At 40.4% G+C, this 19,190-nt stretch overlaps 1 protein-coding gene across 1 annotated transcript in view; it reads left to right on the top strand.

Annotated features, from left to right (window-relative positions):
• The window catches only part of NUP155 (nucleoporin 155), a 56,133-nt gene that overhangs the window by 14,206 nt on the left and 22,737 nt on the right, over positions 1 to 19,190 (top strand). The window contains exons 13-24 of the mRNA XM_005282120.5: positions 673 to 843; positions 2,349 to 2,459; positions 3,979 to 4,073; positions 4,686 to 4,774; positions 7,884 to 7,946; positions 8,038 to 8,188; positions 10,104 to 10,170; positions 11,902 to 12,020; positions 12,242 to 12,345; positions 15,941 to 16,074; positions 17,798 to 17,989; positions 18,746 to 18,884. Coding sequence (XP_005282177.2) covers positions 673 to 843; positions 2,349 to 2,459; positions 3,979 to 4,073; positions 4,686 to 4,774; positions 7,884 to 7,946; positions 8,038 to 8,188; positions 10,104 to 10,170; positions 11,902 to 12,020; positions 12,242 to 12,345; positions 15,941 to 16,074; positions 17,798 to 17,989; positions 18,746 to 18,884 — 1,435 coding nt within the window. The remainder of the gene's footprint in view (positions 1 to 672; positions 844 to 2,348; positions 2,460 to 3,978; positions 4,074 to 4,685; positions 4,775 to 7,883; positions 7,947 to 8,037; positions 8,189 to 10,103; positions 10,171 to 11,901; positions 12,021 to 12,241; positions 12,346 to 15,940; positions 16,075 to 17,797; positions 17,990 to 18,745; positions 18,885 to 19,190) is intronic.

The raw sequence follows: 19,190 nt of genomic DNA, 5'->3' as shown, positions 1-19,190 counted from the left end.
CAGGGGGAGAGCTGGGAGAGGACTGATGATCTGAGGGGGTGTAGGAGCTGCTTGAGCAGCTTGGCAGGATTCCCAACATATTGGAGGAGTCCTTTCAAAACAAAACAACCATACACTGAAGGAGCACCTTGGAGACTAGACAGTTAGAAACTGGATCTAGAACTGTGGACTAAAACCAAGTAGGTGATAGGTAGCCTTAAGCTACATCCGTCCTACCAAATGCCTTGGCCTGAATTATATATCATTGTTGCCAGTCTGTCACTGGAAGTTTTTTAAAAATCTCATGCCTCAGTTGCAGCTCTTGGGTATTTAAAAAAAAAAAGCACCAGTTTTTATGCATTTGGAGTTTTGTACAATTTGCAGCTTCCTTTTACTATTTGTATCGTTAGTAGCATCATAGGGCCTCATTATGCTAATTGTACATACAAGTAATGATCTGTTCCAAAGAGCTTGCAGTTTATAACTGGAAGTAGTTTGGCCAATTTTTAATCTGGTGGGGTACATATGCATGTGTCTGTATTTAATGTCTTATTTTCTTAGGGGCTTGTTGTCTTGAGAATACTTCTGTTTTTATGCTGTGTAATGTTAAATACTGGTTATTTAGATATCGCCATAGGTGTGCAAAATGTGCATCCTGTTTCAAACTTTTGATAATGTTCATCTCTTACTCAGATGACCACACATGTTGATGGACATTCATGGGCTCTTTCTGCCATAGATGAGTTGAAAGTTCCAAAGATTATAACACCACTGAATAAAGACCTTATTCCAATAACTGATTCTCCTGTTGTCGTACAACAACACATGCTGCCACCAAAGAAATTTGTTCTGCTCTCAGCCCAGGTGTGTCATAGATTTTTTTTTCCTGTTGTTTAGAGATTGGGAGAGGGAGAAGCAGAAACTTAAAGCTTAATGACTGACCCAGTGCTGCAAAGGGCTACACATGTGCATGGAGTTTGCAGAGAATACCTTTGATGAAGGTGAGGTGGGGGAGTGGAGGGGAAAGAAGGTTAAGGAGCCATTTGTAAATTCTGCAAACCAACTCAAGGTTATAGGGCCAGATTATCTTGTGACATAAACTGATGTGTCTCTGTTGAGTTCAGGGGAGTTACATGGGTTTATATCAGCTAGTGGCCAATAGTTCAAAATACTCTTAGGGAATTTCTACACTTGGAGCTGGGGGTGTGATTCCTAGCTCAAGTAGATATACTCGGGCAGAGCATTCTAAAAACAGCAGTGTAGCTGCAGTAGCATGGGCTAGCCATCCCCAGTACGTACCCATGGGGTCCGAGTGGGTTTGTACATGGTGCAGCTAGCCCATGCTGCTACTACCCGTGCTACTGTGGCTACACTATTGCTTTTAGCATGCCATCTTGATGAGAGCTAGCACAGATATCTCTACTCAATCTCAGAATCATACCCCCAGCTCTGAGTGTAGATATACCCTTGGATATGTAAAATTGGAACAAACACAGGTTGCTGAGATAACTATGAATCCTAAGGTTTGAAATAAGAGCAGGGATTTATTGTTGTGAGTGGAATTTTGAGCAAAGAATTCTATTTCTGTCCACCTCACAAAAGAAATCCATGACGCAAGAACTTCAGTATTTGTTTTTTATTTAAAAGGCTTAACGTTTAAAAATAGCTGAGATTAAGTATTATCAAAATTTAATGATCCTTCACAATAGGGAGGAAAATGTAGCTATAATTCGGCTTTCTAATAATTTAGCAATTAGGAAATATAATAAAATTAATTGCCAGCTTGCTGCAGTCCTGTTGTAGTTTTGTAATCATAAGGCTATTTGTGAGTCTGGTTAGATCACACTGCAGGACCCATCACAGAATGTACGAATACGTGCTATGAAAGTGATCTAGAAATGCTGCAGCTTATTGGGGACTTGGTTATTGTAACTCAGGGCTTGTCTTCACTGCTTCAGTTAGCTCGAGTTACTACACTCAAAAAAGCCTCCCTCAAGTGAGAGCGGCCACACTGGAAAACAATACTTGAGCCACACAGAGTGATTGGATTAGCAGAGTGATGACTTATGCTAACTCAAGCTGTAGCATGTAGCTGCATCCTTACTGCATTACTAGCTTGAGGAGTACTAGAACTTCAGCTGATAACCCCTGATGGACCAGCTATGTCAAGTTTAAAACACCATTTTACTTGACCTAGAGATTTTTGTGTGCACATGAGTTGGGTTGGAGAAACACTCACTATACCTTGAGCTAACATTGAAGTGAGACAAGCCCTCAGGGTGTTAGATGAATGTATTGAATTTTTGTTTGCAAATCAAAACATGCAGATCTCATTATTTAAAACTTTGTATTGCTTTATTTTCCTTTAGGGGAGCCTTATGTTTCATAAACTTAGACCTGTAGATCAACTGCGACATCTCCTAGTTTGCAATGTAGGAGGTGATGGAGAGGAGATTGAAAGGTTTTTCAAGTTGCATCAGGTGGGAATTTTTAACTTGCCATGGGGGAAAAAGTCCTCTATGAATAGACTTAGGGCTTGTCTATACGAAGAGTTAGTGTATAACAAGCTGGGTTGTAAATCCACAGCACTCTAGCATGCTGCACACTGACTGGCCATGTGAACCCTGCTACCATACACTAAAGGTTCCATGATGCAGTTTGACAGGGTTAGAGTGCTGTGGATTTACAACCCAGCTTGTTATACACTAACTCTCCATTAGGCACACCCTCGGTGTACAGTCATATACCTGGATTAGTTTGTGTTATAAATGTGGCCATTCTTTGGCTTCAAAAATATTAGTTCTCATTTTACCTATCATATCTAGGTACTTATATAGGCTTCCTCATCATATTATCTAAGCATCTATAAACATTCCATCTTGCCAACAACTGCAGCTACAGTGTATAGGTCAAGATAATGCTGCTTTGTCAGTTGGACAAACAAGATAATATATAAGGAAGAAGGTAACCATTTTTATGGGATCTAAAAACATATGGGTAATATTCTTTTCCTTAAAACTCTCTGTTTCATGTAAGTGACAAACACAGAATTATGACAAGAATTGGGAATGTAGTTCTCTTATTAGAAAAATTATTAATCTTGAAAAAACAGTGTCACAGTCCTAGTCCTTTTCAGAAAAGTTTTGTATGTGCTTCGGTGGCTGCAAATACTTAGAATCCACCTGCCTTTTTTAACTAAAACTGGTACCAAGCAAGCTAGAATGAAACTTTTTCACAGAACGTGATTTTATTTGATACGTGTATTTCTTTCTTAATTTATACATCACAGCATAGTAGTAATGAAACCGCACAATAACCTCTGCTATTATTTCTTTGAGAAGTGGGTGAGACAGGTTTTTTTTAAGTGACTTATTTAAATGTTTAGTCCTTTAATAGCAAATACAATCATTTAAAATCATATAGATGTTTATCCTTCTTAACCAGCTTAATAAACTCACATTTCCATGCAAGTATAATACATCTTATCTATACCTATAAAACAGTTTTTTCCATATATTTAATCTACTGCTAGCTTATTTAACCTGCCAAGAATCAAGAGCATTCATAGAAAGCTTTCATGGATCACTTCACCTGCCACAACAGGATCTCTTACTGTGACTGACTATTCCTTTCTGTTTAAGTGACGAGACTCAGGCTATGTCTACACTGGAAACACTACAGTGTCACTTACTACAGTGATGGAGGGGGCCCTTCTATCACTGTAGTAAATCCCCCTCTCCAAGAAATGGTAGCTAGGTTGACAGAAGAATTCTTCTTAGTTCAGCTTAACTACATCACACAGGGCATGAAATTTTTCACAGCCTGATTGATGTAGTTAAGCTGACCTAACTGTGTAGCATCGACCAGCCCTTAGTCTCCTCACTGTTGAGGCAAACAGAGCCTTGAATATTTTGTGAGGGGTCAATATAACTCCTTCAAACTTTTTAACACTATGGTCTAAATTGTTGTCACTCTAATAGAAATCATGATTTCCTACAGGAGGACCAGGCCTGTGCCACTTGTCTTATCCTTGCCTGCTCTCCTGCTGCTTGTGATAGAGAAGTGTCTGCCTGGGCTACCCGAGCATTTTTCAGGTAAGTTTCAATTAATTTGTAGATTGTGCCTTGAATTTTATGTTTAAAATCTAATGCCACTACAGCCACAAAGGAATGCTCTTGCTGTGTTTACAGTGGGCAGGAACTGTTTGAGTTCCGTATAAGTATTGTTTTAAAATTAGTGTAAACTCTTAACAAAGTAACGTGGAACATGCATTTTAAATGCAACTGATCATGCATGTCTACTTAATTAGAAGTGTGTGTGAAATATTTTTGTTTGTTTTTTAGAAGTTGTAACTTCTGCATAAAACTCATACTCCACCCCACAAAAAAATCAACAAATAAAAATGTCTTAAATGTTCAGAAAAAAGCACGTGGAATTGACCATCTAATTTGTGTCTGTAATATGCTAATGACCTGTTGTTCATCTAACTTGTAATTATTCAGTTTCCAAATTTGAGTGCACAAATCAGTCCTACAGCCACAAATACATTTTTCTGAAAATGTTAGGTCAGTATTTTTAACTCAAGAAATGAAAAATTGCATTATTTTCTGTTTGTTTAACTCACATTTAACAAAATAAGGCCTGAAAATCAGATGACCTAAGTATGTGATATGCAAGGAAGTTAGTCTTTGTCTGGCATACCTTAGGTATGGCGGAGAAGCACAGATGCGATTTCCATCAGCTTTGCCTCCTCCAAGCAACCTAGGACCAATTTTGGGTTCTCCTGTTCCTGCTAGTGAGTAGCAAATGTTTCATTGATTTTTTTTTTTTTCATCTGAATTTTGTTGCATTTTCACAACTTCTTGTACCTTTACCCTTTCTTATTTATATGAAATATTTTCCTTCACTGCCTCAATTCCAAGGAATAAACCTGCTGATTATCAGGGTTGGGTTTTTCCATTACTTTTCTTTTGAATTATTTTTGATTTAGGGGTTCACTGATGTGATTCTAAAACATGTCCAGGTGTTCTAAAGATGCTGTCATTATATAAAGGAAATACAGACCTCCTGTCATAGTGCCAAAAATCACCTTGGCAGCCAGAAAGCAATTTATCAACACTATATTGCAGAGTATCTTCTTACTTGTGTCATTCTCATACCTCCACAGGCATTGCAGGTCTACCCATATGTGGATGATGGAAGAAATGAGAAGTAAAATAAGTTAACTGTTAGGATTTTTGTAGCTGTTTTCCCCTTCCCAGGCTCCTGCCACAACACACAGTTCTTGTTCAGTCTTCAGTGCCACAAGAGAAATAGTTCTGTTACCTGGCCTGCCCTAACCCCCTTTGTTCTTTTAATTTAATGCTTATTAGAGTGAAGGGCTCTCTGTATTATTCAGATCCAAGTTAGGAGCAGAGGTGCTGAAACAATTTTTATCGTGGGGGTGCTGAGATTGATTGAACCCAACTGTAAACAATGAAATACACTTCAAGCAAAATTGGGGTTGGGGTGTGGGAGGGGGTGAGGGTTCTGGCTGGGGTTGCGGGCTCCAGGGTGGGGCCAGAAATGAGGAGTTCAGAGTGCGGGAGGGAACTCCAGGTTGGGGCGGGGGTGGGGGGGGAGGCGGGTGGATGAGGGCTCCAGCTGGCCGTGTGGGCTGTGGGGTGAGACTGGGGATGAGTTGTTTGGGGTGTAAGAGGGTGCTCTGGGTTGGGACCGAGGGGTTCGGAGGATAGGTGGGGGATCAGGACTGGGGCAGGGGGTTGGGGTGCAGGCTCCGGGTGGCGCTTACCTCAAGCGGCTCCCAGAAGCAGCGGCATGTCCCCCCTCCAGCTCCTATACGAAAGCGCAGCCAGGCAGCTCTGCTGGGCGCTGCCCCATCCGTAGGTGCCACCCCTGCAGCTCCCATTGGCCATGGTTCCCAACCAATGGGAGCTGTGGGGGCAGCACTTGGGGTGGGGGCAGCGTGCGGAGCGGAGTCCCTGGCTGCCCCTACGCATAGCAGCCAGAGGACATGCCATTGGTGCTGCAAGGAGTGGCCCCCGACCCCGCTCCCCAGCAGGAGCTCAAGGGCTGGATCCGGCCCGTGGGGCGTAGTTTGCCCACCCCTGCTCTAGGCTGTGCAGAGGAGGAGGAGGCAACGTGACAAATGCAGAGAGATGAGTAACAGGAAGGGGTGATAGAGTGGGGGGGCAGGTTAGAAGCAGCAGGTGAGAGAAAAGGCAGGCAGGGGGAAGATGGTGATGGAGGGTGGAGGAGGATCCCTGGAGCAAGGGATGATAGGAGCTGAGAATTAGCAGGTGGGGCTGGACCTGTAGTGCAGGAGAGGAGAGGAGCTGAGAGCTGGGGATTATGGGCAGGAGATGAGGTGGGGAATAGGAAGGGGCAGGAGTAGGAAAAGATGGAAATGGACAGGAGCCAAAGAGGATAACCACAGGGGATGGGACAAGAGCTGTGACTGGGAGATAGGAGCGGAAGGGGTCAGGGCAGGGCGAGGCTGGGGAAATGGAGGATAACGGCCTGTAACCATCTAATTAACTCCCTTCAGAACTTGTACTTGACCCATTCCCAATTCTCAGTATTCCTTTGCTGTCTTGCATACAGCTATCAGACCCACTGGCAAAGTGTGTGTCTCCATTCCCCTCTAGTGGCAGACTGACACAGAAGATAACAGCTTTCTCCTGCTGTGAGTTACTCCATAGCTCAAGTGGTAGAGAACTGTGCTGTGGATCTAAAAGTCTCAACCCTGTTGATGACACAAGAGGGGGCAATATGGTTTCATGTGACGAAATTGGGGTTTTTTTCTTCTCCACTCTTTGTTGCTTAAAACAATTAGGAAAAATCCATTTTAAAAATATTAAAAGAATGTTAAGGTTGCAAGTCAAGCACCTTAATTAAAGCTTGCACAACATTAATTTGGCCCTTTATGGGTATGCCTTATGACACAATCTTTAATTACATGATCACTTACTGTTTTCTCTGTGGTATCATGTCTCTTTCAGTGCACAGGGTGAACCTGCTTTGGGAATGAATCAGGGTTGTGTAGTGAAGGAGCCTGTTATCTGTAGGAACTCTGCCTCATTTATTGCAGAAGTTGGGAGGTGGCAGGAGAGGATGGTTTCATGGTTAAGACAGTTGAATGTCACCCTGGAGAATTGAATTCTACCCCTGCCACAAACGTGTTCTATGTGTTGCTGGGTAAGGAACGTAAACCAAAATTTTCCCAGGTGGCCATTGCGTGTTCCCCATTTTCTGGGTACTCTACTTGAGGCACTTGTTGTCTGGTTTGGAGAAGTGATGAAAATTCACAGCTGCAACTGAGGTCAATGAAAGCCCCAATCTGAATGTACAAAGCATTATATAAGGCTTGTGTATCCTGAAAAGGTCAGGCCCTAGGCTTTGTAAATTGGACACCTAAAAATAGTTGACACGTTTGATGATTTTGTCTTTAATCTCTGGCCTCAGTTCCCAGGTATAAAATGAGGATAATACCACCTTACCTCACAGGAGTGTTGTGAAGAGAAATTCAATATTTTTTTAGCAATGAGAACACCATAGGAAAACCCATGTGTTTGGTGCTGAATTTGGATGGTGTGCAGTAAATGAGGCATGATTAGGATAAAAAGAAATATTAAATAGCTACCTATTCAGTGAGCCTAGACCATTCTGTGCACCAAATGAGGCAAGGGGCCTGTTTAAAAATAGTTAGTGATCATGTAATTAAAGACAATATGGTAATGGATATGTACAAGGGGCCAAACCTAGGTTGCATAAGGTAAACTTATTTCTCGTGTTTCTTAACTTCTGAATGCTTGACTTTGCAATCTTAACATTCTTTTCATATCATGGGTTTTTGTTGTTGTTTTTGATGCAATAAATGTATATATTACTTTCTTTTACCTTAGGTTCCCCTATGCCTATTGGCAGTCCCTATCCTAATCCAAGCTTTTTGACAACACCAACACAAGGTATTTTATTTTTTCATTTTTTGTTGTTTTCTCAAATAGATTTATTTATATCAAAAATAATTGGATTAATCTATATGTGACCCTGTCCTAGGTTTGCACCCTCCTAGTATGTCAACCCCAATGTTTGCTGCAGGCAGTTCAGTGTCTCAGGCTGGCGCATCCATGAGTGGTATGATGGGCCCAGAGATAGTGTTTTCCGGAAAACACAATGGCATCTGCATATACTTTTCTCGAATTATAGGGTGAGTTGTTCATGTAAAAGATGTTTTGTCACTCAGTTCATAACATAGTCTTTCTGTCCACTAATAGAGTAGTATTTGCTTTTGATACTGTATTTACTGTAGTTTAATAATGAAAAAGAATATATTTGTGACTAATCTAGGTAAATTAGTCTTACATGCTAGCTTCTTGCTACAAGTGTGTAGTTAGCCATTGAAACATATGTGCAAAATGACCAATCTATTAGTTCCCTTCCCTCTCTTAGACCTAATAGTACCCAGGTTATCACACAGAAAGTATGTCATCACGCATAATAGACGGAGCAGGTAAAGAAGGAGAACGCCACAGCAATTTTTGGTTCTACTTTCTCCTTTACTGCTCCATTTGTTTCCTTCTGTTCCTGTTCATATGGTATCTGTTATCTCATTCCCTTTACAGCTCTGCTAATATTGCATTCTGTGCATGAGCTGGGCAACAGATCTGCTTAGGCCCTGGCCCTGCAATGGGCTGTCTATAAGCACACACCCCACAAACTCGTTTCTTAAGGTCCAGTCCTGCAAGGTGCTATTTGCTTTCAGCTCCTATTCAAGTCTGTAGGAAACAAGAATGCTCATCACCTCACAGGGCTGAGCCCCTAGATTGTAGCCTTCTGGTTAAGGGATTTTTAAAAACCATGTCCTATTCTGAGCAAGCTGTTAGTGCTTACCAATAATAAATAATGGTATTATTGATCTCTAGTATGCTAGAACATAGACTGCAAAAATTGGAATTTTGGCAAGTTTTACCTTGCCCTCTAACCATGTGGTAGTTGGAGGCCTTTTTAAGAACAAAACTCTTCAGTACTCGAAAAGTACTGCCTTTAAGAGAAAAAATTGTTTTATGGCATATATCAGGGGTTCTGAACCTTTTTCTTGCTGAGGCCCCCCTCAACATGCCAGGGCTGGGAAGGGGAGGAAATGGGGGGCTCCAGGTCAGGGCATAGGCATAGTTTTACTTTCGTTGGGGGACGGGGGCAAGGACTGGCGGGGCTCAAACCAGCTCTGCACAGCAGGGTCCAGGGAGGGAGCGCCACCTCCGCCCCCTGACTCAGTAGGCCACTCAGCCTGTCTGGGCTGTGGAGGGATGCAACCAAAAATATAACTCAAAGAGGGGACTCAATTCAAAAAGTTTGACAACCACTCAGGGTGCAGGCAGGGGGTAGCTAGGCGCTGTGTGTGGTCAGGGGAGTAGCTCGGTGCAGGCAGGGGGTAGCTAGGCGCTGTGTAAGGGTGGGGGGGGGTGCTCCCAGTGCAGGTCCCAGCTTCAGCGGGGTGGGGGGGCGCTGGGGCTCCTAGCTTCAGCCCCCCGCTGCTCCTGGCTTGGTGGGGGAGAGGTTTGCCAGCTTCAGCCCCATGTCGCTCCTGGCTTCAGGGCCTTGTCGGGGGCCGCTGGCTTCAGCCCCGTGCTGCTCTCGGCTGGGGCGGGGCGACCGCCAGCTTCAGCCCCGCGCCGCTCCCGGCTTCAGCGCTGGGGCTCAGGGCACCCGGTTTCAGCCGCAGGGCTCTGCGGACCTCCAATTGAGAACCTCTGGCATATATGATATTTGCCTACCTACTCTCTTATCTTCAGCTACTACTATTAGCTTATGTGCAGAATAATTTGAGGAAATCAAACCTAGTGTTGTTAAAGCACATAAAGAGGTTTTGTTTCTTTAATTGTAATTTCTACCTACCTCATTCTGAAAGGAACAGTGCTTACGCTCATGTTTTTTATGAATAAAGACCGTGATTTTTACAGGTTGACTCTTTGGGTTGGATTCAGGGAAGGGAAGGGTTTTTTAATTCATAAACATTGGCAATTTGTATTAAGAAATGGTTTAGAAAAGAAACAATTTTTCAAGGCCAATGCCATTTTTGTTAATTTATTTGGCGTTTAACATACTATTGTCTTGTATTTCAGAAATATTTGGGATGGCAGTATAGTTGTTGAGAAAGTTTTCAAGAGTGGTAACCGAGAAGTTGTTGCAGTAAGTGGGAGATTATTTGGTCTTTTAAAATCTTTCTTAAAGACTTTATTTATTTCTCTCTAGCACTTTTACATCTCCTCTCTTATCAGTGACGCTGCATTGTGATACTCATGGCATTTTAGCAGAAACAATAAATATTTATTGGTTGTATTTAATTGTTCTTTATAGGAGGACTGGGAATGGGATGTAAAATCTTTCATGTCTAAGTTACTAGCTTTAAGTTTTACCCAAATTGGTGCCTAAAAATTACTAGCTGGTATGTTTGGCGATTTGTGTGAAATACATTGGTCTTAGTCTCCTAATACACATTATTTCAAAAGAAAACCCAAACTGTAGTTTAGTACATCCTGTTTCCTTTGCTGACAGCCCCAGAAGAATGGCTGAGCAGAAATTGCTCTAAACCTTTGTGCAGCATCCTAGCTTGTGACAGACTGAGTCAACAGAAGAGCTCTGCATGTCCATACAGACCTTTGCAAGCTGCCTCTGTTTTTATTTTTCCAACAAGAGAGAATTTCATTTCCCAGTGCTGTCAGCTGGCAGTAATATTCTCTTTAAAAATGCAAAGAAAATTATATATAATATGCATGCAAATGTTCTAATAAACAAAAATCTGCATAATCTCAGATATTCTAGTCCTGAGCTTCTACTGAGCCCATGGGGCAAAATGTGTGGAGGATTTCTGAGTGGATAAACTTCTAAGTACTAAGCTAATGTCAGCCTCATCTTCTTATTCAGCCAAATCTAGGTTTGGGCTGTGGTCTTCAGGTGGAACATGATAGTTAAGGCTATGATTTTTGGCATGGAAATTTTTGTAAATTTCATGGCAAAGTTGTGGGGAGGGGGAAGGAGATGGGGAAGAAAAATCATGGAAAGGTCACCAATAATGTAGTTTTTGCTACATCAGCGTGCACATGGACTTTTAAAAGCAAGTAAAAGCAAGCTTACCCTATTCCAGGCTTTGCAGCCTGGCATACATAGTTGAAGTGGCACTCGGGTTGGCATGTCCTCCCCTTATCTCCATCTACGGAGGGGCATATGCATCAGACCTGAATGGCACGGTGACCATGTGCTCCACGTTGCGATCGCTGAGTGGGGAGCCAGCTATGGGTGCTGGAAGGACTGCAAAAGTCTAGCATGACCATGCTGGAGTCCCTTCCTCCACCACCTGGTTCCCCCCTCCCATCCTCACTTCTTATCCTCCCTGCTGGTGAGACCAAGGTCCTCAGGTGATGGATCCATCCCAGACTCACCCAGTCCCCAGCGCCAAGAGGAGCTGCCGCTGCAGTTCTGGCATGTGAAGACCCAGCTGCCAGCATGCGACACAGAACAGGACACAGCCAGCATGCTGCACGATGCAGAGTGGGAGCTGGTGCCAGCTAGCCAGGCTGTTGTGCACTCCTTTCCAGAGAGGTTTGAAAAGGTGGTGAGGCCCCTATTTAAAAAGAAGAGCAGGAGGGAGATACTGGTCCAGCACCATGCAACAGGAGCTGTCGCTGCACAGTGAATGTGGGATGGGCTCCTTACAAATTTCATTCAGATTCATGATTTCTGTGAACACCATGACCTCCATGCCAAAATCATAGTCTTAATACATTGCACCTTCAATATGTTATCCTTTTGATAATATTATCTTGGTGGTTTTTATTCTTTAATGACCGTTTCATATCTCAGCTGAAAATTTAAAAGGTTCAGAGATTTGAAATGTAAAGAAGCCCCCTCCTTCTTTTGCAGATTGAAAGCAGTGTTCCATCGCACATGCTAGAATCCGTGTTACAAGAACTAAAAGGCTTACAGGAATTTCTGGACCGAAATTCACAGTTTGCAACAGTAGGAGCTCTTGGAAACCCAAGGTAGGATTGAATATGCTTGATTTACAAAGGGCCTAGAAGTGCTACCCTTCAAAAATTATTCCATATAGATACAACAGTGCTGTTCATTTTGCCTTAAAGTGTTCATTTCCTCTCTAATAAAACATATGTACTCAAATTCTCAAACTTAGTTTTTAGTTTCTTTTTAAAATAAATGTTCAGGGTTTGTACTAATAGCTTCTTAATTTATTTTGGAATTGCAGTTTTAGCACCCCCGCCAACCTGCAGCAGAGGTTACTAGGGTTCATGCGGCCTGATGGTGGAAGTTCTCAGCAAGTGCAACAAGAGCTCCAGAGGAAGTTCCATGGTAAGGGAAATACTCTTGAACGATGAGTAGCAAAAGGTGGTGCATCCAAATGCTAATCTCTCACAGCTGTTCCAGTTAAGAGCCTGAATAAAAATGCAGAATTGGCTTGTGTGAATAAACTGTACTCAGAGATAAGAACTGTACAAAGAACAGTGTAGTCTGGGTGACGTCAACTGTTCACATTTTGCTCTTTATTTCTGACAAGATTATAATATTTTGTCAGTACCACCATTTCTGCATTTATTTCTATGGGGAAATTGGGGTGGGCATTTCTGTATGGTTCCTTTGGGGACGAAGCATGTGCCCAACATGAAAACCCAAATGTAGACATAGCAACACTTGCTAGTCTTTCTGCTTTGAATTTGATGGGTGACATCACTCATCACAGAGTACAAATGTATATCCTGTTTAGGATGAGTTCCAATTGGATATTGTAAGATTTAGTATTCAAACTGACTCCTTAAAGCAATTCACAAACATAACTTTTGTCTGTAAAATGAATATCAAATTATTAAGGACAGTAGCATCTAGCTGTCAGAGGTATAGAAAACCACAGGTCACATTTTCCCATGACATTTCAATAAATTAAACTAATTAAAGCAGTTTTTAAGCGCTTTCGCCTCTATGAAGAATTAAGCAACTACACAAGATTTTGACTTATGTTTTCTCAGTCCTATTTCTTACACTTAGAAACACTGGAATAAAATAAAAGCTAGACGGTTGTCTGTACTCTGGTCTTTTTTTAAAAAAAAAAAAAAAAAAAAAAAAAGGGCTCCAGAGGTGACCCTGGCAATTACAGGCCTGTTAGCTTAACTTCAGTACCAGGCAAATTGGTTGAAACTATAGTAAAGAACAGAATGATAGACACGTAGATAAACACAATATGTTAGGGAAGAGTCAACACAGCTTTTGCAAAGGGAAATCATGCCTCACCCATCTATTAGAATTCTTCGAGGGTGTAAGCAGGCATGTGGACAAGCGTGATCCAGTCAATATAATGTACTTGGACTTTCAGAAAGCCTTTAACAAGGTCCCACATCAAAGGCTATTAAGCAAAGTAAGGAGTCATGAGATAAGAGGGAAGGCCCTCTCATGGATCAGTAACTGGTTAAAAGATAGGGAATAAATGGTCAGTTTTCACAGTAGAGAGAAGTAAATATCGGTGTACCCCACGGATATGTAATGGTTCCAGTTCTGTTCAATGTATTCATAAATAATCCAGAAAAAGGGGTCAACAGTGAGGTGGCAATTTGAAGACAATACAAAATTATTCTAGACAGTTAAGTCCAAAGCTGACTACAAAGAGTTGCAAAGGGATCTCACAAAACTAGGTGACTGGGCAACAAAACGGCAGATGAAATTCAATTTTGATAAATGCAAAGTAATGCACAATGGAAAACATAATATCAACTATACGCACAAGATTATGGGGTCTAAATTAGCTGTTACCACTCAAGAAAGATCTTGGAGTCATTATGGATAGTTCTCTGAAAACATTTGCTCAATGTGCAGAGACAGTCAAAAAAGCTAATAATGTTAGGCACAATTAGGAAAGGGATAGACAATGAGATAGCAAGTATCACAATGCTACTATGTAAATCCCTGGTGTGCCCACACCTTGTATACTGCATGTAGTTCTGATGGCCCCATCTCAAAAATTACCTTTTAGAATTGGAAAAGGTACAGAGAAGGGCAACAAAAATGATTAGGGGCATGGAACAGTTTCCATATGCAGAAAGATTAAAAAATTGGAGACTGTTAACCTTGGAAAAGAGACGACTAAGAGGGGATATGATGCTGGTCTATAAAACCATGAATAGTGTGAAGAAAGTGAATAACAAAAGTGTTATTTATTCCTTCACATAACACAAGAACCAGGGGTCACCCAATGAAATTTAATAGGCAGCAGCTTTAAACAAACATAAGGAAATACTTCACACAACTCACTGTCAACCTGTGCAACTCATTGCCAAGGGATGTTGTGCACCCAAAACTTAATTGGGTTCAAAAAAGAATTAGATAAGTTCACAGAGGATGGGTCCATCAGTGGCTGTTAGCCTAGATGGTCAGGTATGCAACCCCATGCTCTGAGTGTCCCTAAACCTCAGACTTGCCAGAAGTTGAGACTGGAGGACAGGGGACGGATCATTGAGTAATTGCCCTATTCTGTTCTGAAGTATCTGGTACCAGCCATTGTTGGAAGACAGGATACTGGAATAGATGGACCATTGGCCTGACCCACTATGGCCATTCTTATGGTCTTTCTCCCTTTTTGTCACAAGTATCTATACATAATGAGGTCCTCTATCCATGACTCGGGCTTCTAGATGATACAGTAATACAGATCATATCTGTGCCATGCTAATTCATAAAATTGTATTTGTTAATCATAGTACATAGCAATTTACCTTTTCTAAATGATGTAATTAATTAATTAATTAATTAATGGAGATATCCCATCTCCTAGAACTGGAAGGGACCTTGAAAGGTCATCGAGTCCAGCCCCCTGCCTTCACTAGCAGGACCAAGTACTGATTTTGCCCCAAATCCCAATCCATTAGACTGTGCTTCCTCCTTAAATATAGGTATTAGACCTCAGACAGCACTCAGAAACCAGAGAGGATGAGGGGTTACTCACAGAGATGCAGTATGAGATTTGTCTGGTGCACATACGCAGCAAGGATTGAAGTTCTTTAGGTTTCTTCAGTTTATTAATTCTCTCATGCTTTCTCTCTCATTTCTATAACAAATATTGCCAATAGTGTAAAAAAAAAAAAAAACTTTAAATAGAATTAAAATGATCTATGCCTATTCATGTTTTGTTATATTTTTCTGTGTGCATGCCAAAACTGAAAAACTTCCTTTCAAAACATAGTTGTGGTTGCCAAGTGACCAGCAGCGGTTGCATCCTTCACAACATGCAAGCACTTAACCAAGGAAGTGAATTAAGGATATCATAATTATTACATTGTCTACATAATCAACAAATTATATCCAATATAAAGACATTCATATTTCATCATAACACACCCTTAACTCCAATCCATGGATTGGGGTGTTTTACTTTTTATTTTTGTTACTTGGATTTCATATTTAAGGGATGCTGTTAAATAGAAGATGCTATTAGTTAATGTATTACTATTATCAATAATTTATTTGTATTACCATAGCAGTTATAAGTTGAAAGAAATTAAGTAAATTATTTATAATTGCTGTTTCTCGAATAATTTAGTATAGTTTGTTTAATACACTATTTTTTTGATTTATGATAAATTATGAATCTGGACTTCTATTTGAGGCTGGTCAATATATGAAATCAGTGTGCACATACAGAACTATGTTTATTTTTCAAAAAGGTCTTCTGTTGTGTTTGTAGTTGAAGATCAGTGGTGACAAATTAGTATCTGTTTTGGGAAGCGTTGAGATTTAAATATCCACACAAACAGGAATGAAAATGAAACAGCAAAGAGAGAGGAAAAAACTCCTTAAAAATATGGGGAAATGTCATTGTAAAACAGAAGTTGGCATGGTAACTCAAGAAGAGCACATGTAGTACCGGAATAGAAATTTACCCATGATCTATTCAATGTTACAGCAGAGGCACAGTTAACAGAGAAGACCTCACTTCAAGGGATCCAGCAACTTGTTCACAAAACTTGCCAGGCTTTAGCTTTGTGGAAACTTCTCTGTGAGCACCAATTCAATGTTGTTGTAGGTGAGCTTCAGAAGGTATGGTATAAAATTTACTGAACAACAGTCTTTTTTTTTTTTAATTGATTGCATTTAACGAGTCTGGACTTCTTAAGTATTTATTCTAAACAGAGTTAGTCTAATCCATTTACATGGACTTCACAACCTATACAGCATGTACAGAGATTTCCAGAGTTCAGTTTTCTTGGTGTTGCAAGTACTCAGTTAAAATAAAATCTAACGTGTCGCTCTCACACCCCAAACTAATTGGCATATTTGAAATGCTATTAAGTAATACTGGATTTGCTGTTTTAAAACTCTGCTTAGAAGTTAATATTGAGTTTGTTTTGTAATCGCTCTGTCCTCGCTTTGCCTTGAGCAAAGTCTGGGAAGTGCAGAGTGAAGACAATGGGACTGAAATGAGCCTGCATAGAAAATTCACTCCCTGCTTTCTGGCTTGCAAAGGTCTAGCAGAGGAAGAAAGGCCCAGGTACCAGAGGCTTCAAGTCCCAGCAGTTTTGGGATGCAAAGGGCCATTCAGGAAATTTGTGGAGGAACTTCTGCTGTTGCTACCATTAAGATAATTGGCAGATGTGTCAACAAATGCTGCATCAAGTAACTCAGACACCTTTGGAATATAAAGCCTATTTGAAACACAGTTGATTTCAGTGACACGGAAAGTAGAACTGAGGTCATCTTTATAAAGGAAAGAAAGTAACTACATTTGTCTTGTGTAAATAACATGGCGTGTTCTAAGTTGACCATCAATAACAGCTTTAATCAAAGTTGTTTTGTTTAGCAATGAAAAACATTGAACCATTAGCACCAATCTAGCATCAGCAGTTAATTTATGAGCATAAGTAATTCTGTCCTGGTGATAGTGAGGATAATTTTAAATATGATTTGCAGGAGAGAGAGAGAGCGAGAGAGAGAATGTGTGTGTGTGTGTGTGCGCGCGCTCTCTGAAGGAAAGTATCTGTTTTATTTGTTGGTTAAAAAATCGACATGGGAGTTTTCTCAGTCCTCACTTTTGAGGTTGGATGTGATTGTTTTTAAAAAGACGCATTTCTCCAGTGTTTGTCAAGAGTTAGTTAACTAGATGTTAAAACTAAAAAACAAAAAACCCTTGCTCTTGCATTCTTGCAGTTTTCAGTCTCTTGAGATATAATACCACTAGTTCACAAAAAGATTCACATGACCAGATATTTATAATATTTTTTTTAAAACAGTATAACCTTTAATAATTTATGCAAAAAAGGGTGCAAACATGCATAATTTCCTTTGAGTCCAAAGTCCTTTGAGTCACCTGTATTCATTTATCCATCTCTCTTAGATAGATATATGGGCCCTAGAATGTCTCACAATGTTTAACATATTCATCCTCACAACTGCCCTCTGAGGTAGGGATACAGTATTATCAGCCCGTTTTACAGTTGGGGGGAACCGAGGCACAGAGACTTAAGTGACACATACTTCAGGTCACACAGGAAGTCCTTGGCAGAGCAGGGAATTGCACTCTGCTCTTCTGAGTCCCAGGCGAGGACCATAACTGCTGGATCATCCTCTTTAATGTAATATTTTCTATTTTAGTCTTTAACATGCATTAAAAAATGTGCATTGATTCTGTGAATTTTGGTCATTGACATTTATTTGTTTGTTTATTGGGAAAGCAGCTGAATTTGCTTGTATTATAATAGTCCCTGTTTGGAAATGTGAGAATGCTGCATTTTTGGAAATGTAATGTATTTTTTTCTTCCCATAGGAATTTCAAGAGCATTTGAAGATTACTACTTTCAAAGACTTAGTAATTAGAGACAAAGAGTTAACTGGAGCACTCATTGCCTCTCTCATTAACTGTTACATCAGAGATAATGCTGCTGTGGATGGCATCAGTTCACATTTACAAGACATATGTCCACTTCTGTACAGTACTGATGATGCTGTCTGTTCCAAGGTATAATGTACTTTTGATTCTCTGTGGTGAAAGTGAGAGGAAGACAGAATTGTTTTGTATAATTGTTCTTTTGTCTTAGCAAAATGCTATTGTGCATTTTATATTAATCCCACTGTATCCTCTTGGAGCTCAATGTAAACCTCAAATTACTTTAAATGTGCTGATTATCATTACTGATCTTCCATCCAAACTTGCAGAATATTAGGTAGTGTGATCAGATGAGCACAAAATGTTTGTGCTCTTGACTGTCAGATTTATTTGCCATTAAATGACATGTCATTTGGTAGTGATACAATAGCTAAATGCCCATTTTCCATTATGAATCTACTTTTAATTCAATCTCCAACTTTATTTCCTTTAGATTTATATAATAATTAAAAAGGCATCTATATAAAACCTCTGTTGCCCCAACATTTAAGCAATCTTCCAACACTGTAACCCACCTGGGAGCATTAAAAACAAGCATTCAAACAGGAACCAATTCATTCAGTTCAGTCAGCCGGTAAGCCAGTAACAAAAACCTCCTTTCATCCCTCATCTTGGATACAGAATCTTTCTGCCTAAAACTTGACATGTTGTCTCTCGGCAGAGAACTTTTTTTTGGTTTTGTTTTTTTTTAACTTGAAGTGATAAGGTCTGTAGTACTTCAGGCTTTGAAACATGAGTTAACAGAAAGAGTGAGTTTTGCAAAGAAAATCTCTATGACAGTGTAACTTAAATTAATAAGGATTTAAATTTCCAATTGTTTCACTGTAGGCAAATGAATTGCTTCAGCGGTCCCGACAGATTCAGAGCAAATTGGAAAAAGAGAAGATGCTAAGAGAATCATTGAAGGAGTACCAAAAGATCAGCAATCAAGTGGACCTTTCTAATGTCTGTGTACAATATAGACAAGGTGAGAGGCAAACAGCACTGGAAACTTGACAACTTTTGAATTCAGTCTTTGGTTCAGATCCCATTTTTACCTCTTTGGCACTTCAGATCAAGGCATAGTATTCTTGGAGTATCCGAGAGATAATCCAGAAAAATATACGTCTAGGTAAGAGGAAATGAACACATGGAGACAGAGGGGCTTATGTACTAATTCACATTCTAAATATGTTAACTCTTTACCTTATTTTATGCTATTATTGATAGTCACGTTTCAGGATGAAAGGAATCTAAGCAGCTCACTTACATTTGTCCATCAATAGGCTTAATC

Source organism: Chrysemys picta, chromosome 6, assembly GCF_011386835.1.
Source record: "Chrysemys picta bellii isolate R12L10 chromosome 6, ASM1138683v2, whole genome shotgun sequence".
Taxonomy (NCBI): domain Eukaryota; kingdom Metazoa; phylum Chordata; order Testudines; family Emydidae; genus Chrysemys; species Chrysemys picta.
This window is presented reverse-complemented; position numbering and strand designations above follow the sequence as displayed.